At 37.5% G+C, this 27,442-nt stretch overlaps 1 protein-coding gene across 1 annotated transcript; it reads right to left on the reverse strand.

The window, feature by feature from the left end:
* Positions 1 to 164: 164 nt before the first annotated feature.
* Positions 165 to 27,298, reverse strand: LOC125789946 (macrophage mannose receptor 1-like). Its single transcript, XM_049473041.1, has 7 exons — positions 27,172 to 27,298; positions 25,690 to 26,079; positions 23,589 to 23,936; positions 12,365 to 12,727; positions 1,694 to 1,852; positions 463 to 769; positions 165 to 339 (listed from the first exon to the last, which is right to left on the reverse strand). The coding sequence occupies exons 1-7, from the start codon at positions 27,209 to 27,211 to the stop codon at positions 165 to 167; spliced, it is 1,782 nt and encodes a 593-aa protein (XP_049328998.1). The 5' UTR covers positions 27,212 to 27,298.
* Positions 27,299 to 27,442: the final 144 nt, after the last annotated feature.

Genomic DNA, 27,442 nt, shown 5'->3' on the forward strand with positions numbered 1-27,442 from the left:
ATAAAGCACTACTTTAAGCTAATATACAGAGAATGTGGTAAAGTTGTTGAGCTGCTGATTCTGGGCAACAATCTGTGAAAAATAATGTATAATTAAGATTTTATGTCATGTTTATATGCACATTTTGTACAAAGCACACATACACACTACCTAATCTTCATATCTTATGCAGAAGTTGAGAGTCTGGTTCTGACCCACTGGCAGGCTGACCCACTTCTGATCTCCTCTAGCCTGCACCGCTCCAGTACCAGCTTCAGCAGCACCCACTGCCTCTGCTCCAGTGCCAGCTTCAGCGGCACCCACCTCTTCTGGAGGAAGCTTGTGTTAGTCTTCACCCTCCTGGTGTGTTGAGGTATCACTAGTGATAGGGGGAGTCCTAATGAATGGGTTGGGTAATTGGCGGTGTAAATTGGGGAGATGCAGATTAAGTTGAGAAGCTGGTTCTCAGGCAGGCTGACCCACTGCTGATCTCCTCTAGCCTGCACCGCTCCGGTTCTCTCTACAGGACTGTAGTCTTCACCTTCTGCACCGTTACCTGGAGCCCAGTTATCATAGCAGACGGAGAACCCAGTAACCCAGAACCAGAATCCCTGAGTGCAGGTGTGACGCAGACCCAGCCACACATGATCAGTGGAGGCTTTCTGAGCCACATCCTTCACCCAGAGCTGGATCTCCTCAGAGTGAACTGAGACCAGGTCCACATGATTCTCTCTGCAGTATCTCAGAGCTTCTGCCCAGTTCAGATTCTGCTGGATCAAGATCAGCTTATCTGAAGAGGGAAGAAAAGGGGAAAAACTGAATGTACAATTTTTTGAGATAGTTCTACTGCTTTTATCAGAGAGATTTGCAGTAAACACTATTTCAAAATTATTAAAGATAATTAAGCCATTTTAAAGGTTTAATTTAAGGAATACTTTACTTTCAAGTATCATTTACTCTCATGGCAGATGAAAGGGTGCTGTTCCTCACATCTTATATCTTCCCACTGACCCTGGTCCTTCACAGACGCTGCTGCTCATTTTGTAAGATTATTATTATCTGGCTGGGTAGTATTCCAGTATCGGAATGAGGAGCTGCTCTGATCTGACCACTTCCACGAGTTGTTAAACAGGCCGATCCAGAAATGATTATTATTTATGGTCGCATTTATTTTCCGCTGGCTCTCAGTCGGGTTCCTCACACTGGCCAGGTCTGTGTGATATTTTCTGCAGTAGCTCTGAGCTTCACGCCAGGTCATTCTCTCATTAATGAATACGTATCTCTCAGTGTTTGGTTTATTTTCTGAAAAACATTAAACTCACATAGTTAAAAACTGATACATGTACATAACAGATCACTGCACAAAAATGTCAAAGAATAAATATGATACACAAATGGACAGCCAATAAATTTTCAGTATTTTTTCACGATTTTATTAAATGAACATTTTTTTTAATTAATCTGTATCTACAGTAGTAATTCTTACCATCAAAACACATTACAGAATAGTTATTCAAACAGCTGACATCAAACCAGGTTGTGTCTTTCTTCATCGCAACACAGAACTCATCCCCCACAGCATTATTTGGATCTCCAGTGCTCCATTTATTGTACGAGTTTCCTACACTGTAGAAACTTCCATCTGCCAGAGACCACTGCCATTTCCCAGTGTCCCCTCTGTCCAGACCAATCCAAACTAATTCTCCACCTTTACCCTTCAGAGTCTCGTTCAGCTTCTTCATCTCGTCCATGTTGTTGATGGTGGCCAGATCAGTGTAGGTCTGTCTGCAGTAGCTCTGAGCTTCAGTCCAGGATTTACTCGGATTCACAAAGTGATACCGATGAGGAACGTATGGAGATACACCACACACAGCTGTGAAGAACAGGAGAAAGTGTGGTAACACTTTACATCAACAACTGACAAAACTACATTAATTAACACATTAATTACCATTACAAATACATTAACAATGCTTACGTAATGTTAGTTGAACATGTAACAACTGCATTAATTAATGTTACTTTTAGAGGAAATCCAGATGAACAACACATTACTACATTAATAATGGTAACTGATATTTGTTAAACAAGTAAAAACTGCATTAGTTAATGTTCTCATGTACTATATTTATGCATACTGGTTGAAAAATCACTTAATTATTTATGATAAACTAAATAAACTTGGCTGTGATTAAACTTATCCAGTAATTTTATTTATTTTTTAGTAATCAGCAATTCTTTCATATTATTTCCTAAGAAGACATATTATTTTACTGTAATTTTCCTTAAAATTGACAGTTAAAGCTGGTAAAAAAACAGTAATTGTTTTTTTTACATAATTTTACATAATTATATGGAAATACTGTAAATTTTTACTGCCAACAACCGATTATTATTGCTTTAAAAGATCAACCAGCACTGTTACTGGATTTTCTACTCTTTAGCTGGTGATGCTGAGAGACGTTTAAGGGAAACACAATGTCCAAATCTAAAACACAGTTAGGGTAATTTGCTTTATGCAATTATTTTATTAAGGATTATTGTTTAAAGATGAGATGAAAAACATGATTTCATCTGTGTATTAAACGTTATCTTTTTAAACAGTACTGCAATACAGTAGTAAGCATCCAGTGCACAAAAATCTCCACTAAAACTCATAACAATATGAGTGTCTGCAGATACATGCACTTAGGAAAGTTAACAAACAGCTCAAAATGTATTATCTGGTTTGAAATTTTGTACTAAATGATGTTCACTGACCCGAGAACAGCAAGAAAACTGAGATCCACTTCTGATCCATTTCTGGAATCTAGATGTTCAGATCCGATTTCTTCGTCCTTCGGCCCTCGTTCTTCACCTCCTGTTCTGATCTGTACAGTATCTCTCCTCTTTCTTTATTATTCTCTCTAATATCGCTCCACCTCTCTTGCACGCAATCCTATGAAGATAGCATCTCTGATTTGCTTTTATCTGCCCTAAGGCTACAGGAGTGTCACTGATGGTAATTGGGCATCACCTGTGAAAAGGAAACGTAGCCCAGTGCAGATGAATTTACAAAACAAATAATCAGCATGGCTTTACTGTTACCATTCAGTGGTTGCGAATAACGAACGAACTAACGAATGACATGAGTAAAGAACAGTTCTGCAAGTGTTTCCCAAAGAGCTTCGCAAAGCAAAAATTTACAAACGAGGTTAAAGAAAGTATTGGTTGACTCCTCCCCCCGATACAGCGCGCTCAATCGATCCACAAATATGGATTCAACACTGCCAATATGCAGTATTTATTCACTATTACACCCTAAAAACGTAGAAATATGTACTTTGGGATTGAAAAATACTTCTAAAGATATATATGACTAAATAAATAATCAAACATTTAATCTATTTTAAAACATTAAACTTTTTATTATTTTTTTTAAAAACTATTCTTGTTAATAGATATTATACTAATATTATTAATAGTAATATTTATAGTAATATTAATTTATTATTACTATTATTATTATTATTATTATTATTATTATTATTATTATTATTATTGTAATAAAATAATATAATAATTCATATACGTACAGTATGTTCCTGTATGTCTATATGTCTATCTCTTGATCTCTCTCTCTCTCTCTCTCTCTATATATATATATATATATATATATATATATATATATATCATCCTAAATCACCATCTCAGTTGGGTTTAGGTGAGGGGATTATGAAGGCCATGCACCTTTTTGTTTACTAGATAATTCCATATGCTTCAATTAACAGTTTTCATGGTTTTAATATTAATCGACAATGTAGAAAATTAATTAAATAAAATTAAATGAGACATGTCCAACTTTTGACTAGTACTTTTATATTTGCGAGCTGACACACCCCAGAGTTTGCCCAGATGAACAGCAACAATGTTGGTTAGAAGCACCTGATTAAGGAACATTATTAAATATTACCTGCACATTCACCGATACCCTTTACAATACGTGTAGGTGTGATTAAAGACACCGCAGGCATCCCCTGCACCAGACCTACAGTACCAGGGATTTTCCCAATAGCATGGACATATATTGTGTTGTGCTGTAATTCCCAGCCTGGTGGGAATTGTATATAAGTGTGTGTATGGCACAGTAACAGCCTGATTACAGAATCCACACACTTGGAGACTTTGCAGCTTTGTTTAAACCGTGAGCATCATCTGCAGGAATTCATTAATTGCATTTCTTGCAGCATTTATGTCAAAAACTCTCTGGAAATCTCTAAAATCTGGATTTTAGTGATTTATTTGTGGGTTTGATTGTTTAATTCCAATATACCCAGTTAGACAAGCCACAGAACAAGTTGGCATTATAATATAATATAATATAACATCACTCACTCACTCATCGTCAACCACTTTATCCGTTGAGGGTCGCAGGGGGTGGCTGGAGTGGCTGGCATGGGGTGGAAGTCAGGATACACCCTGGACAGGCCGGCAATCCATCGCAGGGCAGACAGAAACAGACAGACACTCAGACACATTCATTCACACACTCATACCTAGGGGCAATTTATATCCGACATCCAATTAGCCTGAACAGTCTTTGGACTGTGGGAGAAAACCGGAGCACCCGGAGGAAACCCCACGCAGACACGGGGAATAATATAATATAATATAATACAATATAATATAAAAATATTCATAATTATATAATAATACAATTGCAAGCCGAATGCCCTTCAAGTAGTTCTTTCTGAATAACGACTGGGTCAGGGGGACTTGTTAATCTGCAAGCGAGTTTACGTAGTACTTTAGTTACGCACGGGTTTGGGAAACATTCTTTAATTAACGATCAATCTTAAGTACGAGTTAATGAAGTTCTTAGCATTACGAAGTTTTCGGGTAACCCACCCCAGTTCTGGGTTGTGGTTCATACACTGTTAACCCCTTACCCCCTGATAGTAAGTCTGGCGTTCCAGGAATCACTGCTGAGTCGTTTAGAGGTTTTGTGGGTCTAATTCAGTGAAACGCAAAGGGAACGAAAGGGAGGTTCCTACTTGTTGAGTGTCCTATGGGTGAGGGGAAGGTTTGATGTCTCGGGTTTGTGTTAAATGTTGCTGATGGGATCAGAAAGACATGGCATAGAAAGATTTCTTAGAAAGATTTCAGCATTTCTTAGAAATCTGTTAAAGCACTGTTTAGTAAGAAGCATTGTGTGGCTTTACATGGGAAAGGAAGAGTTTGAGGAACATTTTCAGAAAAGGAAAGTAGTAAGATGAAACTGTAGGTAGGAGACAAATGCTTCAGATAAGACTGCCCCAGAAGACTGCAGGTCCAGGGGTTCGTGGACATAGGGAATTGTGGGTAAACTGAGATGCTGGTGCTGTTGTTCACCCACTGCACAAGATCACTTGTGTGTGGCACGCCAGTGTTTCAGGGTGTCTCAGTGTCTCTGTTACCTTCTGGCTATATAATCACACTCTGATGATGTTTCATATTCTCTGTTCTCAATAAAAATTCAACATGTCTCAGACTAGCTGTTCATTCTCCAGTATCTTCTGTCGGATTCTTTGTCCTGTAAAGCTGCTTTGTGACATCAGTTGTAAAAAGCGCTATACAAAAACAATTTAATTGATTTGAAACAATGGCAAATGGGTGTTTACCCCAAAAGTAAGAGTGAAGTACGGGATGTAGCGCATTGTTTAAATACAGGCTCAGTGCCAGGACCCCATGGAGTACCATATAGATTGTATAAAAGCAAACATACTACGCACTTGCGATTATTTATTGAAAAAACTATAATAAAAATAATCACACAAAGAAGCAAAGAACTGAAACAAAAGGAAACAAAGAATACTCAGGAACTAGGAGGACTATTTATACACACAGAGGGGAACAGGAAACGGGAAACACCTGGGACAAGGTAACAAGGGGGCAGGGCTACAAATCAACAGGTAAGCACACAGAAGACAGGGGCGCAGACAAGGGATACACACAAGGCACATGCAGAGGGTAAACATAGGCAGGCACAGACAAGAGAGACACAAACCCAGACGAGAACATGACAGAAGCCTCTTCTAAATTCCTATTTCCTTTGTTGGCCCTTATACGTTTCTATGTCTGTTCGGTTGGTGATTTTCCTTAGTTTCTAGTATCTGTGTTTTCATTGTTTCTATGCTTTGTTTATCTCATTTTATTTCTGTTATATTATTGGTTTCTTTTTTTCTCTAGAGGCCTCCGATAACCGTGGCTGAAGAAGGCCAAGAGGAAAGCTGGTTCCGGCTCCAGTTACACCAGCTAGGCAAATCAAAAGTAAACTGATGTAATGTGTCACAGTTTTCATCATTTCAGTTACTCTGGTCAGTCATTAACTTGGCTGTTCAGCTCTCATTTCCACTGGAATTTTCTGGCTGAATAGACTCCCAATATCAAAATAACAAAATTCACTTATGTTTCATCATTTGTAATAAATCAAGTTTAACAAAACCTATTCAAACTGCTCTCAAAAACATAGTGCATTCAACAAGATTCAAACCCTCGCCCATCTTTCATACAGCAATAAAAACATGGTCCTAGAAAGATCCTGCAACATCAGCAAAACATCGTATGCACATGATAATCTTATTTCTTTTTAAACTGACTTGTACTTTCAAAAATATGCAAAACAGGGTGCAGTGGGTGTAGGTACCTGATATGTATCTGATGTTTCTGATAAAGTTATGCAAAACCTGTGCCGTAGGCTCTGAACCTGTAAGCTGTCATCTAATTCAAATGACTTCAGCCTTAGATGATGGGTGTGTGGGGGGTAACAGAGATATGAGAGAAGATAAGGAGATACAGGAAGACATGAGAAAAGAACAGTATATAACAGTTATAATACATTAATTCACTGATTACTAATAATTCAGAAGAGGAAACAACACAGTACCACTGTTCATTTTCTTTTATAAGGGTTTATTGAAAAAAAACTGTAACATCTTTTTTTTAATACAGGTTGACATATATTTGCAGGGGTGATAGCGTTTCTGCGCCGCGCCGGAAATCCGGCGTAGCGTGGCTCTGTAAAAAAAAAAAAAGCTTTCCCCACCCCCTACGAAAAGTCCTTTTGCCCCCTACGTTTGACATGTGCAGACCATTTAAAGCTCAACGCAAGCCCTCCATCCAATCAGAAATAGGACACGGGCGGGTCTTGTTTGTATTGGCCAATAAGGGACATTGGTGCTGCTAATGGGCTCCGAGTCCTCCAGGCATGTTTCTTGAAAAAACTGGTTAAGGCCCAGATAGTTTAGTGGCAGCTTAAAATTAGGTGCATTATGACTTCCTAACTGTAATAAGCAGAGGTGGAAAAAGTGCCTAAAAGTACCTTTACTTTCCTAAAATTCTACTGAAGCAAAAGTTAAAGTGCTTTTTTGCGTCTAATATTTGTTTTTGTTTACGGGCTAACGAGCTTTACACATGCTTTACTCACCCAAATAAACTTAAAGCTTAAACCAGGGCAGCTGCGTATCTGCATGAATCGAGCATTTAAAGTGGTGCTCTGAGCTGAGTGGACGGCTTGGATGAAAAGCGCGAGATATCATTTAATTAAATGTATTTAAATCATAATATATATTACAGGTGTGCCTGAATTCCAGGCAGAATCAGACTCTCTTTTGCGTGCACACGCATCTGGTAAACATGTGGGCGCTAGAGGTTACTCGCTGTCCGTAAATATTTATATTTCACTCAGAACACAGCAAGACATAAAGCCAAACAAAGACTCTTGTTATCCAGTGCTAGTTTAGCTGTATATAACAAAATAAAGACTGGTATTGCAGAACTAAATAACGTGTAGGCGTTTTAGCCATGATGATCATTATTAGGATAACATTTTAAACACAGTTTAATCGTAAAATCTGCGAAGATAACCAAGTTCAAATCTGAATACCTGATATTTACATCTGCCGAAATGATACCCCTCTCATCTCAGCACGCTTTATGATGAAGAGCACAGCACAATCTCAAATAAAAATTTGCCTGGAGACGAAAGTGTACAAAAATAGCCGACTTCGAGAAAAAAATTATAATATTACATAGAAAAAGAAGGCTAACTGGGTGGCCAGTTTAAGAAGCTCTGTTAAGATGATCAGTTACAGGGATGCTGAGATTATTATCAGTTATTTACATTTTTAACTTGCTCTAGTGCTCTAGTGTTACAGTTGTTATACAGTGTCCAGATTTTGCCGTGGAAGCGTAGCTCAGCACAGCCTAGTCTTCGGCACCACCGCAGAGAGCCATTTGTGAGCCATTTTGCTAGTATTGACCCACGCCCTTGACTGGGCGGAGAAGAATACAAGAGGGGGGCGAACTCAGAGTATTGGGGTGGAGTTCGGGGCAGCTTCGCTGTAAAGCGTGAAGCCGAAGCCCCCCCCCCCCCCCCCCTCACATGAAGAGAAACACGAGAAGAGAATAAAATTAAAGAAGGAGGAAGATGGGGAGGAGGTGGGTGCGAGGTTTGTTCAATGAGCAGGTAGAGAGGAAGTGACGGTTTAAATAGGGAAGGAAGTGGGAGGAGTGAGGGCGTGGATCACTCCCAAAATTTAGTTATAATACACTCCACTTATAGAACTGTCCCTAATTCCATTATAAACATGTTTTTTTCTTTCCTTATTTTTACAGCGTACAGTTGGAACTTAGTCAATAAACAAAACTCTAGGTTGAAACGCATATAATGCTTAACAGTATATTTGATAACACAGAGACAGTCCTCCTGCATCAGTTAAACATTTATTTCCTTTATTCATGACTGGAACTGATTGTATATGCGTTCCTTTGATCGCAGTAACTTGAAGTAAATCAGCTGAAGACCTCCGCGGACCAAAGCACGCTCTCACGACGCAGCATCGCGCAGCAGGGGTCCTGAAGCTGAAGCGCAATACAGGCAAGGCTGCAGGTAGAGACAGCCCGCAAAATCTAAACACTGTATTATTTAACTATAACAATACATCACTAATAAGCTTTAGGTTATAAATGTATGTAATTTATTATGAGGTCATCATTGCCTCATTATTCCACCTGCGAGCATCCGTGCACCAGCACATCTGTGCCAATTCAATTTTTTTTTTTATTCAGAAAATTGTTTTTTTCCACCAGCATTTAATTTTTTACTCAGTAATGGGGAGGACTTTTTACAATTAAATGAAAAAAAAAATTTAAATAAACGAATCAGCATGTAATGTCAATGTCACCGCGTGTGATGCTTTGCTGAATTTCATAATCTTCTGAATTTTAGCTTCATCATGTATCGTTTGTCGTGCAGTGTGAGAGGGGAAGGATGTCCGATTAACTGCCCAAACGAGCAGACGATTGTTTCAAATATAAAAGCGAATTTCAGTTAAATAATAGCGAAGTGAAATAAAATTGATTTATCTTCAGTCAAAGAGCTTTTTCTTTACATTTTTTATTTCCAAAACTGCACTTCCACGATGTGAGAGAGAATGAGTGAGAATAAGCGTCACTCATTCTGTTTAATTCTCAAACGGCGAAACATCTCTTATGTTAATCTAGGAGTAAGTCCGTCTAGAAAGCATAAATATAAATCCTTATAAATATCAGAAAAATATATAGCTAGTAACTAATAGTTACTGTGCACATTTTAAGTATATTTTATTTTATAGTTACGGCTCGTAAACAGAGACGTCTCCGCTTTTCGACGCCGGTCAGCAGGCAGTAGGCTTTCTATTCGCGGTGTCTTCAGGATTTGCAAAAAAAAAAAAATAATTATTTTCAACGCATCATTCAAGCTTCCACAGCAGTAGAGTTTAGATTATCAGCCTGAGCCTGACCCGATTCCCCACCCGAACTCACACATGCGCTCCTCCACTCCGCATTACGCACTTGTCTTAAATAGCCAACAAAATTAAGCCTTCTGAAGTGAGGAGAAACATTACGTAAGGTGAGCTAAATTTGGTCCAATGCGAAGGACAGTCAGAGGTATGAAGCTAATTCAAGTTAGTTGTTGATAGAAACAACACGTGTCTGCTTCGTAGAGTGTGTTAAGCGCAGAGTGCTATATGCTTAAAATAAAGGCTATAAAATTAGGCTATATGCTTAAAATAAAAAAAATTGTTTGTTCAGAAAGTATTTTATATTCTTTAACATTGTTAATTATATATTAATAAATAATAATAATTATAAATTAATTATAAATTGTTGTTATTGGCCTATTTTGGTTTAATGAGTGTGAAGGACATAGCCTTTTTTCGTGTTGTTGGACAGGCTATATGCTAAATATTAAAATGTTAGTTTGTTAAGAAAGTATTTTATATTCTTAAACTAGTAGAATCTGTCTGAGCCCTATGCATAACCCCAGCTGTTAGGTGCAGGATTTGTCAATTTCCTGTAATATATTACTATTTAAACCATGTTAAATTATATTAGATTAGCGGAAGATCATTCAGACATAATTTTTGTCGATCATATTTCGCATTATTGGCGTTTTAATCTTTTGGAAATCTGTTCTTAATAAAATGCATTGTTTTAAATAATAGGCCTTCTTCAACATCGTTCTGAACAGCTCATTTAAACAGCCACCCCCCCAAAAAAACCCTCAGTTTTAACGCTCTACTTAATAAATAAAACAGGTCAGGTTTTAAGTCGGGTTTTAAATGGGTTGTTGGGTTGGGCTCGGGGCAGAACGTGCATATTCATTCCAAAATGTTTACAAAAAAAAAAACACTGCATTTTAAAATAATATTTATAGTGTTCCAGTTCTTGTATTCTTCCTCTTAGTGCTTCCTTCTCATTTGCATTTCTAACTGCATATGCTGTTTTTCGTTTTTACAGCTAGAATCGAACATGGCCAGTTTCCATACCAAGATGGAAATGATCTGTGTTTTCGTGAATGACACTATAGACATAAGGCAAAAATGAAAACATTATCTAAAATGTGTCACTTGACAATAAGGTCATACACAGACTATTAAATGTTTGAATAATGTGTCAACATTTATGCCAAACGTTACGTCACATATGCAGTATTTTGTGCCGCCCCCCCACCTCGTTGGAACAGGAAAAAAAGTTCAGGCTAAGGATTTTTTTTTCACTATCACCCCTGTATGTCATTCGTATTTTTATTATAGTTCTTTATGTGTTACATATTATAAATTTTTCTCAATAAGTGGATTTTGAAATGTATGCCCAATTCCACTTATCAAGCATAAAATTATGACCACTTCCTTGTTTCTACACCATTATATTTATCCACCATTATTAGCACTGATTAGCATGATGGTGGTGTATGAGGTGTTAGTGTGTGTTGTGCTGGTATAGTGAGTGGATCAGATACAGAAGTGCTGCTGGAGTTCTTAAAGGTAAAACAAATCCCCTGATATTTGCTGACTCCAAAATCAGCTCAAATTTGAAAAATGCTAAAAAGAAATATGTACTTATAGTTTACTAATACAGGATCAGTACCAGGACCCAATGGAGTGCCATATACAGACTATTACTATCAGTCTAATAGGTTCAGTTTGTAAACCTCTATAAACTTTAAAGCTGCTACACTCATCAGTAGAAAATCATCAATAAACATCAATTATGTACAATGAAAACATTACAAAACTGAGTTGCTGTCCATATACTTATTGAGCTTTTTTCAGTTTAGTAATTAATAAACGTATATGAGATACAGATAAACAAGCACATATACAAAAAGTTTAAGGCAGTGTAGCCAAACACTTACATTGTATAAATTATACACCATTAATATAAGATAATATAAAGTGAATTCATGTGATGTGTCACAGTTTAATTGTATCACCCTTGATAAATTGCATACAAAACAATGAATTGTTTTACATTAAAAACAAAGTCTGACAATTATCTGATTGTATCTGCTTTATTCAAATAAAGAATCCAGTAAAAACAGTTTTAGAATGATTAAAATAATAGTAGAAAATACATTAAGATGAAACAGACTTAACTTTTGTTAAAATACCTGAAAATATAAGATATAAAAATATAATTCCACTCCAGATCTCAGCAGGCTTTTCTAGGCTGTTATATGTACTATCAATCTAATCTGTGCATACTATCAGCAGTAAAATAACCACTTAAACTTCACTTATGTACAATGACAAAATAATATTACTGTCCAAATAATTATAAGTACATCTGAATTTTAGTAACTGATGAAATACAATGTAATACAGATAAAGAAGGTCATATATAAAGAAGTAAATGCAGTTTAGCCCAACAGTTCTAATGTATAAACCACTAATATAAGCTAATACAGAGTAAATGTTGAAAAGCTGAAGATGAGCTAGAAGACACTTGACACCTGGTTTCAGTCTATGAAAAAACAGGGTTATTTTAATGAGATCTTTGTGAATATTCTGTAGAAATCACACTAATAAACACTAAATCTAACCTTCATATCTGATGCAGATGAAGTTGAGAGTCTGGTTCTCAGGCAGGCTGACCCACTTCTGATCTCTTCTAGCCTGCACCGCTCCGGTTCTCTCTACAGGACTGCAGTCTTCACCTTCTGTCCCGTTACCTGGAGCCCAGTTATCATAGCAGAAAGACTCTCCACCCACCCAGAACCAGAAGCTGAGGGTGCAGGTGTGACGCAGACCCAGCCACACATGATCAGTGGAGGCTTTCTGAGCCACATCCTTCACCCAGAGCTGGATCTCCTCAGAGTGAACTGAGACCAGGTCCACATGATTCTCTCTGCAGTATCTCAGAGCTCCTTTCCAGCTCAGCTTCTGCTGGATCAAGATCAGTTTATCTGGAGAAAAAAGGAAAAACTGAACATTAAATATTATAATATTATTATCCAAATTATTAAAGATATTGCAGTTTAAACCATGTAAAAATAATTTAATAAAAAATTATTCCATTACTGAATAAGTTAAGCATAACTTACTCTCATAGCAGCTAAAAGGGAATGATGTGTTACAGTTTACATCATACCACTGAGACTGGTCCTTCACAGAGGCTGCAGCACATTTATCATCAGTATCTGGCTGGGTAGAGTTCCAGTAACGGAATGAAGATTTACTCTGGTCTGACCACTCCCAAGAGTCATTAAACAGGCCAATCCAGATCCTTTCATTTGGAACATCAGCTTTTACCAAATTCCAAACCTGCTCATTCTCAGTCTGGTTCCTCACACTGGGCAGGTCTGTGTGATTTTCTCTGCAGTAGCTCTGAGCTTTACGCCAGGTCTTTGTCTCATTAATGAAAACGTATTTCTCAGTTCCTGTCTTCTTCTCTGAAAGACAAAATCAGGTAAAACTGCACTTTTAAAACTAACAAAGAAACACAGCTCAAGAATATCAAAGAATGAATATGAACAACCTATCAGGTTTTAGTATTATTCTTCATTAGTCTGTATCGAGTAGAAGATCTTACCGTCAAAACACACAAAACGATAATTATTTCCACAGTTGTCATCAAGCCACTGTCCGCTTTTTTTATACATCGTAACACATAACTCATTTCCTCCAGCATTATTTGGTTCTATACTGTCCCAGTTCCGGTACGAATCTCCTACATTTTCTAAATTTCCACTTCCCAGAGACCACCCCCATTTCCCACTGTTCCCTCTGTTCAGACCAATCCAAACAAAGCCGCCATCTGTATCCTTCAGAGTCTCGTTCAGCTTCTTCATCTCGTCCATGTTGTTGATGGTGGCCAGATCAGTGTAGGTCTGTCTGCAGTAGCTCTGAGCTTCAGTCCAGTTTTTACTCTCATTCACAAAATGATACCGATGAGGAACGTATGGAGATACACCACACACAGCTGTGAAGAACAGGAGAAAGTGTGGTAAAACTTTACATTAAGAATTGACTAAATAACATTAATTACCATTACAAATACATTAACAATGCTTACATAATGTTAGTTAAACATGCAACAACTGCATTATTTAATGCTATGTAGTTCAACCAACATTAAAAGTAAAGCATTTGTTAACATGAACAACACATGAGATAAATAATAATAAATAATAGTAACTGATGTTAGGTAAACAAGTAAAAACTACATTAGTTAATATTCTCATGTACTACAAATATGCATACTGATTTAAAAAAAAAAAAAGTTAATTATTTATAATAAACTTAATTGGGTGTGATAAAACTTATCCAGTAATTTTTTTATATAGTTACAGTAATTAGTAATTTCATATTATTTTAATAAGAAAACCTACTATTTTAAAGTAATTTTCCTTAAAATGGACAGTTAAAGCTGGTAAAACACCAGTAATTCATGTATTCCAATGTATATATAATTTTATGGAAATACTGTAAATGTTTACTAGGAAAAAATCGTAAAGAAAGGACTTTTAATTTTTCAATTCATTTCACCAAGTGATTAATCCTGCTTAAAACAGCACATTGTTGTTGCTGTACGATTAAAAACTGTCATTGGATTCTCTTCTCTTTAGCTGGTGATGCTGAGAGGGGTTTAAAGGAAACACAATGTCCAAATCTAAAGCAAATCTAAAGCCGAGTCAGGCTAGTTTTTTGGTGGAATCATTTTATTATGTTATATTGTGTTAAATTAGTCTGATTATTGTTTAAAGATGAGGTGAACAGAATATTTTGCATAAAAAGAGAAAAACATGATTTGAAAAGTATGTTTTTAAGCTATTGTTTTTAAAGTATTGTGTTAAATGTTTGATAAATTCAATCTATTGTCAAAAATAAAGTCTATACTGTGGTAAGTCACATTTAATTCTTGTTTTTTTTTCTGTAGTAAACTTCCAGTGCACAAAAATCATGACTGAAACTCGTAACAAGATGAGTGTCTGCAGATACATGTGCTTAGGAAAGTTAACAAAAAGTTAAAAATATATTATCTGGTGTGTAATTTAGTACTAAATGATGTACACTCACCTGAGAACAGCAGAAAGACTGAGATCCACTTCTGATCCATTTCTGGAATCTAGATGTTCTGTTTCTTCGTCCTGATGTGTCTCTGTCGTTCTTCACCTCCTGTTGTGATCTATACAGTATCTCTCCTCTTTCTTTATTATTCTCTCTAATATCGCTCCTCCTCTCTTGAACGCAGTCATATGAAGATAATCTGCCCTACAATAGTTTCATTGACGGTATTTGGGAAGTACCTGTAAAGAGGAAATGTAGCCCACTGCAGATGGATTTACAAAACAAATAATCAGCATGGCTTAAATGTCACCATTCAGTTCTGAGTTGTGGTTCATACACTGTTAACCCCTTACGCCCTGATAGTAAGTCTGGCGCTCCAGGAATCACTGCTGAGTCTTGTGGAGGTGTTGTGGGTCTAATTCAGTTAAACATTGGGAACCAAAGGGAGATTCCTACTTGATGAGAGTCATATGGGTGAGGGGATGGTTAGATGTCTTGGGTTTGTGTTAAATGTTGCTGATGGGATCAGAAAAATCTTAGAAAGTCTTAGAAATCTGTTAAAGCACTGTTTAGTTAGAAGCGTTCTGCTTTCCCCTCCAGGGGGAAAGGAAGAGTTAGGAGAACATTTTTAGAAAGGAAAGATGCCAGCTGATTTTCCACAAGTAGGTAACTGAGGCCCAATCTCATTTCACCCCTTGGCCCTACCACTTACCCCTTGAACAGGTGGTATTTTCTTTGGTCGCTTGTTCCACCATCTTACCAGTGGTTCTTATACCCCTCAGTATGAAGTGTGCATCTGAAAAATCTCTGTATATAGATCTTACAAGTCATATCCCTTCCCCTAACCAACCCCTCCAGCCTAACAAGAATCCAGACACCCTTACCCCTTGGTGTGCACTCTCAAAACAGAGGGGTAGGGGTAAGAGAGTAGGGTCAAGGGGTGAAATGGGATTGGGCCAAAGAATGGCAAATGGATGTTTAACCCTAAAGTAAAAATGAAGTACGGGACGTAGTGCATCGATCAAATACAGGCTTAGTGCCAGGGCCCGATGAAGTACCATATGCACCTTATTCACTCTGCGCCCATGTTGAAAGGAAAGTGAGGCTGGGGGGTACGTTCCTAAACCTGAAATTCCAAGGCAGTGAAGGAGCCAGCAGAATATCTACTAGTTCGAAAATGGGGAGAAAATTGGTGCAAGATACTCCGGCTGTTTTACTAAAAACTATTTGTTGAAATATTTTATTTTTGGGGATACAGGTAAACAAGCACACACAGAGAAAAAGTAAAGAGTAACATTAAACACAGTATTAATGGGAGGGGGTGGTATTAAAAGGACGTTAGAATAGAAGGGGGTGAAAGGCATCAGGCATGCTCCTTTAAAGTTTCATAATACCACTAGCATGGAACATGACATTAGCATGTGGTTATTCGGTACAAGAATGAAAACACAGAGAATTAAGGGCTAGAGTTTGGTGAGCTGATGTATAGCAACATCTTAGCAACCACCGAGCAATACCTTAGCAGCCACCAAGCGACACGATAGCAACCACCATGGGCACTAGCAAGACCTCAGCAGAAACAACATTGCAACCAACATGGATACTAATGCAGCACCTTAGCAACCACCTAGTAACCGTTTAGCAACAGCTTTGCAAATAGCAACCAGTCACAAATTAACACCAGCAGAAATAGCAATCTAGTTATCGTTTTATGTTCTGTTTGGCCAAAGAAGGTGAGGGCGTCAGCAACATCTTTCCCGAACTGCTGGCCAAACCTCCACCCACCACTGTATGGATTGAGCTGGCGGAGGACACACTGGAGCTGCCACTGGCCTCGACAGAGCTGCCACATGTAGCCACTAGCCACCTCTACGAATGCAAATTTGTAGAGATACCATCACTGACCTGATTTGAATTTTCCAGGCCTAGTGCTGTAGAAGTTCCCCTGAAGGTACAGTATTCGTGTAATACTTGCGAACAGGAGATGTAAAAATCCATCCTGTGCCAATAGATTTACATAACTGTGTTGAGGTCAATTGTGGCCTAACTGTGAAATGGCAAATAGTACAGTCCAACAAACCACCATCAAAATGTTTCCCAACCAGAAGCTCAGGGTGTTTAAAACTGACCTAAATCCAAAAGACTCTGAGATCCTGCACCCCTAAACACATTGATTGTAAGGCTCATCAGCCAGAACATGGATGATTACAAGTCAGGTCCGTTAGCTTGAGCACAAGAGCATTTTGGCTCTGCGGTTACAGCACTGGATTATTGATTACAATAGCTGGACTCATAACCTAATTTCAACCTGTATCTAAAACTAGTATTAAACCACACTTCAACCTAACTGTAAACTTTACCCAAGTATAATGTTAAACTCCTAGAATTTCATGTGTTTTTATCCAATTGTTCCTTTTAAAAAGCTCCATAGCAGAGGAAAGCAGCAGAAATGTATCTGTAGTGATGTTTTTTAATTTGTTTATTTACTTTTTTAGTAGACAGGTTGGACATATTAGACAAACCAGCAACACATTTCAAACATGTTTCATAATTTTCAATAAAAAAAATCTGAATTTAGAAACAGATCTATCCAAACTGTCTATAAAAACATTCAACAAGACTCCAACCCTCGCTCCCTTTTCCATACAGCAATAAAAATGGTCCTAGAAAGATCCTGCAACATCAGCTCAACATCACGTGTACATGATAATCTTCCTCCCTCTTACACCAACTTGTACTTTCAAACATATGCAAAACAAGTGCAGTGGGTGTTGGTACCTGATATGTCTCAGATGTTTCTGATAAAGTTATGCAAAACCTGTACCGTAGGCCCTGAACCTGTAGGCTGTCATCTAATTCAAATGACTTCAGCCTCGGATGATGGGTTTGTGTGAGGGGTTGGAGCTAACAGAGATTTGAGGGGAGATAAATGGATACAGGAACTAATGACAAAAGAACAGTATAGAACAGTTATAATACATTAATTTACTGATTACTAATAATTCACAAGAGGAAATGGCACTGTACCATTGTTTTTTTTCTCTTTTTTAGCACTGATTACCATGGTGGTGGTGTATAAGGTTTTTTAGTGTGTTGTGAAAAATGTTGTGAATAATCCTTGCCTATAGCACACTGGCGGAAATGACCACAATAAAAGCATTTTTTTAAAGGTTAAGAAAGGTGTATAATATAAGATTTTATATGTTTCATTGCATCATAGGAGCACATTTTAGCTATTAATTACAAAAAAAGGTTAACTTACTTTCACTACTGTGCTGAGAATAGTCCACCAACAGCATTGTGTGGGTGAGGTCCTGTGGACAGCATCCTGTGAAAAGCATCCTATGGGCGGTATCCTGTGGGAAGTGTCCTATGGGCGTTGTCTTTTGGGCAACATCGTGTGAGCAGCGTCATATGGGCGGCATTCTGTGGGAAGTGTCCTATGGGCGTCATACTGTTTAAAGTGTCCTATGGGCGGCATTCTGTGGGAAGTGTTCAATGGGCGGCATCCTGTGCGAAGTGTTCTATGGGCGGCATCCTGTGGGAAGTATCCTATGGGCGGCATCCTGTGGGAAGCGTTCTATCGGCGGCATTCTGTGGGAAGCATCTTATGAGCGGCATCCTTTGGGAAGTGTCCTATGGGCAGCATCCTGTGGGAAGTGTCTTATGGGCGACATTCTGTGGGAAGCGCCCTATGGGCGGCATTCTGTGGGAAGTGTCTTATGGGCGGCATCCTGTGGGAAGTGTCCTATGGGCAGCATCCTGTGGAAAGTGTCTTATGGGCGGCTTCCTGTCGTTAGTGTCCTATGGGCGGCATCTTGTGGGAAGTGTCCTATGGGCGGCATTCTGTGGGAAGCATCTTATGGGCGTCTTCCTGTGGGAAGTGTCCTATGGGCGGCATTCTGTGGGAAGTGTTCTATGGGCGACATTCTGTGGGAAGCGCCCTATGGGCGGCATTCTGTGGGAAGTGTCTTATGGGCGGCATCCTGTGGAAAGTGTCTTATGGGCGGCTTCCTGTCGTTAGTGTCCTATGGGCGGCATCTTGTGGGAAGTGTCCTATGGGCGGCATTCTGTGGGAAGCATCTTATGGGCGTCTTCCTGTGGGAAGTGTCCTATGGGCGGCATTCTGTGGGAAGTGTTCTATGGGCGGCATTCTGTGGGAAGTGTTCTATGGGCAGCATCCTGTGGGAAGTGTTCTATGGGCAGCATCCTCTGGGAAATGTTTTATCCGTGGCATCCTGTGGGAAGCGTTCTGTGGGCAGCATCCTCTGGGAAACGTTTTATCCGTGGCATCCTGTGGGAAGCGTTCTGTGGGCAACGTCCTGTGGGAAGCGTCCTATGGGCGGCATCCAGTTGGAAGCTTCCTATGGGCAGTGCCTGAGGGAAAAATTCTATAGGTGGCATCATGTGGGAAACGTTCTTTGGGTGACGTCCTGTGGTAAGTATCATATAAGCAACATCTTGTGGGAAGCGTTCTATGTGTGGCATCCTGTGGGAAACATCCTATGGGCAATGTCCTATGGGAAGCGTCCTATGGCTGGCATCCTCTGGGAAGAATTCTATGGGTGAAGTCCTGTGGGAAGTGTCCTATGGGAAGTATCTTATGGAATGCTTCCTATGGGAAGCAGCTGTAGGTGGGAGTGTGTAATAGAATGGAGGACAGTGAGTGAACACAGTGTTTAAAAACACCCAAGCACTGTACCAGCACAACGCACACTAACACCTCATACACCATCACCATTCTATTCAGTGTTATTGACTGTTATTGACATTTTTGACAACCCAAATAACAGTGCATATGTGGTGGTCCTGATAGAAAAGTATTCAGAAAAACCGATATAGGTTTACAGATTGTAATTATGGAACTACAAATTGCTCTGGTATTATCAGAGATAAAAAAATAGATATAGGGTATAGAAAAAAGACATAATCTTATAATGTAACGCATGATCAGTGTACATACTTGTTCATTTTTCTGATGTTTGTATAAAGTGTGAATGGAACTTTTTTATTTGTTATTAATTCACATACTGTGTAGCTAAACCGATGAATGGAGCCAAACCCAGATATTTTTTTTTACATAGATTTTAATTAAAAGTTATAATAAAGCAAATCAAAGTGGGTTGACATGTACTGTATGTTACAGGTATATGTAGGAACAGCCCACCGTATAGATATAAACACCTATTCATGCAGTGAATAAACAGTAATAAAAAGCATAAAAAACAGAAGAAACAAAAGAACGTAGTTCTAAGCTATATATTTTCTATACGCTATACGATTTACTATAGACCAAACCATTAAACCATGTACACTTATTGACAAAAGACATAACACACCATAAACTGCTGCAAGAAATTGTATGCCACTATGCCTCTTTAGGCTATAGTTCTTGCCACAAAATGGCATAAAATGTAGTATTTAGAGGCTTATTTTGGGTAGTGTACCTCTTGGTGAGAGACCACTGACTGCTAGACATGCCTCTGAGATGCCTTCAAAGACATTTTCTCAGCTAAAAAACTTTAGACTTTGGGAAGGGACGCATCATTGGACTGGAACAAGAAAGTTTGTTCACAGTGGGAACCGAAAATACTAGGTTTTTCAGTGCAAACTGTGACTGCTTCTGTTCAGCGCCGCTGTGTAGCACCCTCTGTTGATGGCATATAATGTGATATTTTGGTGGTTACACTAAATCAGGTAGCAGAAAAGCGCTATATGTGAGCTCTTTCTGTAATATCACCCAGGCTTACTGAAACACTCAGGGTTCCTCAGTGTAGTGCTTTGATGCAGCCTTAGTGGAAATCTTGAAATCTAAGCTTACTGTAAATAAACAGAAGTGCTTTACTCACCCAAATAAAGTTTAAGAATTACAGTTTTGTTATCTTATCTTAGCATTACTTGACTTAGTTAGCCTACCCTCCACCAACACCACCACCACCCAGCTGCAAGTCCTGCTGTAAACATGGCAGAAAACATGGTGACACCCCTGTTCCTTACTAGTGTCACAAAATGCAACCTATAATCTGGTGCGCTTTATAGTGCGAAACATACGTAATGGGTTTAAAGGGACATTTAAAGAAAAGGATTGGCTGGGACACCAGCTCCAGCAATCTACGAGTGTGCAGTGTCTTCAGGCCCAGGTTCAACAACCCTGAGAAAATGGCAAAATAGGCAAATTTCTTGGTATACTATTTTTTTGGTCAGTACTAGCTACACCATGTAAATGTTGCGCAAAACAGTTAAAGAGTATAGGAATGCAACTTTTGCAATCATGAGAATTACAACGATAGGAACTCTGGATAATGAATCCCTGATTCCAGAAAGAGAAGTACAAGAAGGCTGAACAACAAGGCCTGCATCAATCTTCTCCACCACAAACACTCACGACTCACTCAGAGACCCTGGATGGGCTCAGCCAGCTCTGGGAAGAGGCCAGTGAGGAGCACCTGCAGTGGATGCGTTTTTTGAGCTCCGGATATTCGGCATTGATTGGCAGAGAATATTCGAATATTTGTTTTTAAAAAGACGGATTAAAAACGGATTAAAGTACAAAAAAAACACAACTCACAGACCCCTTAATGCACCGCAAAATTTTCCACAGACCCCCAGCCCGAAAAAAAAAAAAAAGATTTCCCACCCTTTCCTCAGCCGGGTCAGGCTCAAGAAAATGATCTGTGATAGGCTGTTTTTTTTTTTGTTTTTTTGTTTTTTTGTTTATGCACTTAGGCTTTTGTACTGCTGCAGTTCAATATTTCGATTTTATATTTTGAAATTCGTTAGATTTTATTTCTTTTAGCATTTTGAGCTTTGATTAGTTGGTTATTTTCCAATTTCATATTTATTTTTTCTGTTCGTTATGTTCTATCGGTTATTTACTTTGCGTTTTTTTTGTAGTATTCTTTTTTTTTTTTTTACTGCCTGCAGTAAATTGGAATTCGTTAGATTATATTTCTTATAGCATTTTGAGCTTACTTTAGTTGGTTATTTCCCAATTACATATCTTTTTTTCTGTTATTATTAAATGTTATTAGCGTATTAGCTTCTAGCTTGTTGCTAGATTATTTGTCATTTAGCATACAGAACTTCTCACTGATATTTTTAATTCATTCATGCATTGAACTTTAAACGGTGAAACATCACAAAAATCACAGTGTGAACCTGACAGGGTCCGAGGAAAGCGGTGGGAATTCTCGGCCGGCCCGAGTTCATGCATCAGGTCAGTCAGGCTGGCGTATAAGCTCGCATTCTGGCAGATAATCTAAACTCTAGCATGCAGAATTTTTTCTGATCCGCAGAACAAAAATTGAAAAAGTGCATAGCTTTGCTTACTTGTCCAGACGCAATAATATTGTAATATTACGTTACTGTTCTTCTCTTCTGCTGAATTTTTCATTTTTGATCTGTTGAAATTTGTTAGATTAGTTATTATCCAATTTCAAATGTATTTTTCTGTTATTATTAATTTTATTATAATTTTTTTCATTATTTTAAAGAGCAGGTCCTTATTTGCCTCACGGAGTAATACTTTGACTTTTATTTCGCCAGAAGAGACTTGAGACTTGAGTCGGATTTAGCGCGAGGTGGAGCTAAGAAAAGGAAAAAAAAAACGAATATCCGAATACCAAAATTAAAAACCAAATACCTACTCAACTAGCGAATATCCGAATACCCGAATATTCGGGTCCAGCCCTAATTATCATTATGATATAAAATTTATCTTATGATAGTTTTTGTCTTTATAGTGAAAAAAAAAGTCTGAAAATGATCTGATTTTATCTGCTTTATTGAAATGAAGCATTCATTAATAACAGAAAATAATTGTATAAAATACATTAAGACGGAAGGAATTAAAAAAACATTCTTTAATAAAACAAATGTAACATATTTATGAATATAAGATATAAAAATATAATTGGTCAGCAGGCTTTTCTAGAATGTTACGGTCTAATCTGAGCATAATATCAGCAGTATAGTTATCAATAAACATTACTGTACAATGACAACAGTACAAAACTGAGTTACTGTCTAAATAAACTTTGAAATTTAGTAACTAATGAAATCCTATAGAATACAGATAAAGAAGCTCATATATTAAAAAGTAAATGCAGTTTAGCCCAACAGTTCCAGTATATAAAGTACAAACCACTAATATAAGCTAATATACAGTAAATGTTGAAAAGCTGATGATGAGCCAGACGACATTTCACACCTGGTTTCAGTCTGTGGAAAAAACAGGGTTATTTTAATGAGATCTATGGGAATATTCTGTAGAAATCACACTAATAAACACAAAATCTAACCTTCATATCTGATGCAGATGAAGTTGAGAGTCTGGTTCTCAGGCAGGCTGACCCACTTCTGATTTCCTCTAGCCTGCACCGCTCCGGTTCTCTCTACAGGACTGCAGTCTTCACCTTCTGGAGCATCACCTGTAACCCAGTTCTGGTAGCAGAAAGACTCTCCACCCACCCAGAACCAGAAGCTGAGGGTGCAGGTGTGACGCAGACCCAGCCACACATGATCAGTGGAGGCGTTCTGAGCCACATCCTCCACCCAGAGCTGGATCTCCTCAGAGTGAACTGAGACCAGGTCCACATGTTTCTCTCTGCAGTATCTCAGAGCTTCTCTCCAGGTCAGATTCTGCTGGATCAGGATCAGTTTATCTGGAGAAGAAAAGGAAAAGTAGTAAATGCATACTAATACTCTAGAATATTAAACAACATTAACATAAAATATTACACAATAGGTTCTTCTCACCCTCATGGCAGATGAATTGATATGGTGTACCACAGTCTTTATCATTCCAGTGACCCTGTTCAGTCATTATCATGGTAGTACAGTCCTGATTTCCATTGTTATTATGTGGCTGGTTAGAATCCCAGTATCGAAATGAGGAGCTACTCTGACCCGACCACTTCCAGGAGTCGTTAAACAGGCCGATCCAATTCCTGTCATCAGTTTTTAACACCTTCCAGATCTGCTGGTTCTCTGTCTGGTTCCTCACACTGGGCAGGTCTGTGTGATGTTCTCTGCAGTAGCTCTGAGCTTCAGGCCAGGTCTTTTTGTCATCAATGAATACGTATCTCTCAGTGTTTCTCTTATTCTCTGAAAGACAAAAATTACAAAATTACAAAATTAACTGCACTTCAAAAACTAATAAAGAAACCAGACATGTATAAACTACTAGAGACCCAGACTTGAGTAAAACTCTTGGTTCACGTGTTCTTTAAGCACCATACTTAAGTAGAGGTACTAAGGTATTCAACATTTTTTATACTTACGTATTGCAAGTAGTTTCCTCTAAAATGTTCTACTCAAGTACTGAAAGTGTTCAAAAGTTTGAGTATCATATTGTTTATATTTTTTCTGATGTTTAGGCTAAAGGATGCTCACAACTCATCTGGCTGTAGCAACAGCACGAGAACAGGAATGAACAGGTCTAGGTTAGATGAAGTCTTAAATTAAATATCTAAACAAATTTACCCAAAAGAGAAGCTAAACAGTAATCTGTTAGTATATTTTAACAAATATAGCATATAAGGTCACTAGTTGGTCTATCACTGTTGTAAAATCAACTAAAGCTGTCGAAGGCCATCTACTGCTCTGGATTTTGTGATGATGTGGGTTTGGAATCATTCCTAACACTTTTATAAAAACTTTTATGTACAGGGGGCAGATGTGTTCCTTGCAGAAAATAAACATTTAGGGTGAAATATGCTTTTTTATTAAAAATATGATTTACAATTTGCACATATGCGATATCTGATTCAAGAAAACAAACAAACAAACAAAGCATGATATATTTTCCTCAGGAGTAGAGAATACATAAACACCTTTTTTCTGCGAAGTTCTCTGAGTTACAAAATTTGTAGTTTTTATTCTTATAAAATTTCCAGTCCTTTGGAGAAAGACAGGACTCTCCGAATTTTAGATTAGAATATGATATCTCACCAGTGAAAGGGAGCAGTTTATAATTTTACATGGTGAATGTAAACACCTTATAGCAAAATTTAGAACTGCAAAAAAACTTCATCCATATAAATATTTCATTTTATGGATCTGAAAATAAAAAAATAAAAATAGAAAATCTGAAAAGCGCCTGTATTTTTTTCTTGTTTTTACCATATTTTGACCATTACATGTTCAATTTAATAATTTTAAGTGTTTCCAATTAATTTTGTAAAGTCTTCTAAGTAATATTAATTCATAAAATTGCCTCCCAATTATTTAATATTAGAGTAAAAAGCCTTAAAATTTGGGTACGTAATTTCAGGCGGAAATTGGTAAAATTAGGTTTGGAGCTTAAGAGGTTAAAAAACTAAAAAGTGAAAAGCTACTCAAAACTCAGAATGGATTTCTCAGGACATCTACTTATACTGAGCAATGAAATACTGTTTTATTTATTTATTTTTTTTAACTTTTTACCTTTTTTTTACTTTAATCTGAATATGACAGCAGAATAAAGAGCGCTGTTTAATACTGTGTGCGGCTCAGCGGAGAGAACGTAGATTATCATTGGTGGTTTCTGAGCCCCTTAAAAAAATGACTGGTGATGCCCCTGGTAACGAGTAACGATGAAGCAGCACGTAAAAAATGTATCAGAGTAAAATTATTAAACTCAGTGAAAATATGTAATGAAGTAAAAGTAGTAGAAAAAAATACTCCAGTAAAGTAGAGATACAGCATTTTACTACTTAAGTACAGTAGTGAAGTCGTTTTACTTCGTTACTATACATCTCTGAAAGAAACACAGCTATAGAATTTTAAAGAATGAATATCAGGTTTTAGTATTATTCAGACTCACTGAATGAAATGATCATGCCTTTCATTAATCTGTATTTAAAGTAGAAGATCTTACCGTCAAAACACACAAAAGGATTCTTATCTCCACATTTCACATCAAGCCAGTTTCCACTTGTATTATACATCGCAACACAGAACTCCTTCTCTCCAGCATTATTTGGTTCTCGACTGTCCCAGTTCCGGTACGAATCTCCTACATTTTCTAAATTTCCACTTCCCAGAGACCACCCCCATTTCCCAGTGTTCCCTCTGTTCAGACCAATCCAGACATAGTTGCCATCTTTATTTTTCAGAGTGTCGTTCAGCTTCTTCATCTCGTCCATGTTGTTGATGGTGGCCAGATCAGTGTAGGTCTTTCTGCAGTAGCTCTGAGCTTCAATCCAGGTTTTATTCTGATCCACAAAGTGATACCGATGAGGAACGTATGGAGATACACCACACACAGCTGTGAAGATCAGGAAAAAGTGTGGAAACATTTTACATTAAGAATTGACTAAATAACATTAATAACCATTACAAATACATTAACAACGCTTACATAATGTTAGTTAAACATGCAACAACTGCATTATTTAATGCTATGTAGATCAACCAACATTAAAAGTAAAGCATTTGTTAACATGAACAACACATGAGATAAATAATAATAAATAATAGTAACTGATGTTAGGTAAACAAGAAAAAACTACATTAGTTAATATTCTCATGTATTACAGTTATGCATACTGATTAAAAAAAAAAAGTTAATTATTTATAATAAACTTAATTGGGTGTGATAAAACTTATCCAGTAATTTTATATAGTTACAGTAATTAGTAATTTCACATTATTTTAATAAAAAAATCCTACTATTTTAAAGTAATTTTACTTAAAATGGACAGTTAAAGCTGGTAAAACACCAGTAATTCATGTATTCCAATGTATATATAATTTTATGGAAATACTGTAAATGTTTACTGGGAAAAAATCGTAAAGAAAGGACTTTTAATTTTTCAATTCATTTCACCAAGCGATTAATCCTGCTTAAAACAGCACATTGTTGTTGCTGTACGATTAAAAACTGTCATTGGATTCTCTTTTCTTTAGCTGGTGATGCTGAGAGGGGTTTAAAGGAAACACAATGTCCAAATCTAAAGCAAATCTAAAGCCGAGTCAGGCTAGTTTTTTTGTGGAATCATTTTATTATGTAATATTGTGTTAAATTAGTCTAATTATTGTTTAAAGATGAGGTGAACAGAATATTTTGCATAAAAAGAGAAAAACATGATTTGAAAAGTATGTTTTTAAACTATTGTTTTTAAAGTATTGTGTTAAATGTTTGATAAATTCAATCTATTGTCAAAAATAAAGTCTATACTGTGGGAAGTCACTTTTTAATTCTTGTTTTTTCTCAGTAGTAAGCTTCCAGTGCACAGAAATCATGACTGAAACTCATAACAAGAAGAGTTTCTGCAGATACATGCACTTAAGAAAGTTAACAAACAGTTAAAAATATATTATCTGGTGTGTAATTTAGTACTAAATGATGTTCACTGACCTGAGAACAGCAAGATGACGGAGATCCACTTCTCATCCATTTCTGGAATCTAGATGATCAGATCTGATTTCTTCGTCCTGATGTGTCTCCGTCGTTCTTCACCTCCTGTTCTGAGCTGTACAGTATCTCTCCTCTTTCTTTATTATTCTCTCTAATATCGCTCCACCTCTCTTGAACGCAATTCTATGAAGATCTGCCCTAAGGCTACAACAGCTTCACTGACGGTATTTGGGAAGTACCTGTGAAGAGGAAACGTAGCCCAATGCAAATG

Source organism: Astyanax mexicanus, unplaced genomic scaffold, assembly GCF_023375975.1.
Source record: "Astyanax mexicanus isolate ESR-SI-001 unplaced genomic scaffold, AstMex3_surface scaffold_33, whole genome shotgun sequence".
In the NCBI taxonomy this organism is placed as follows: domain Eukaryota; kingdom Metazoa; phylum Chordata; class Actinopteri; order Characiformes; family Acestrorhamphidae; genus Astyanax; species Astyanax mexicanus.

Coding starts and splice junctions, on each gene's coding strand:
- LOC125789946 (XM_049473041.1), bottom strand. CDS start 27,211: ATGGATGAGAAGTGGATCTCCGTCATCTTGCTGTTCTCAG. Junction 12,728..23,588: donor TCAATTCATCTGCCATGAGG/GTGAGAAGAACC, acceptor TTTTTTCTCCAG/ATAAACTGATCTTGATCCAG. Junction 1,853..12,364: donor CATCTGCATCAGATATGAAG/GTTAGATTTAGT, acceptor TGTTCTTCACAG/CTGTGTGTGGTGTATCTCCA.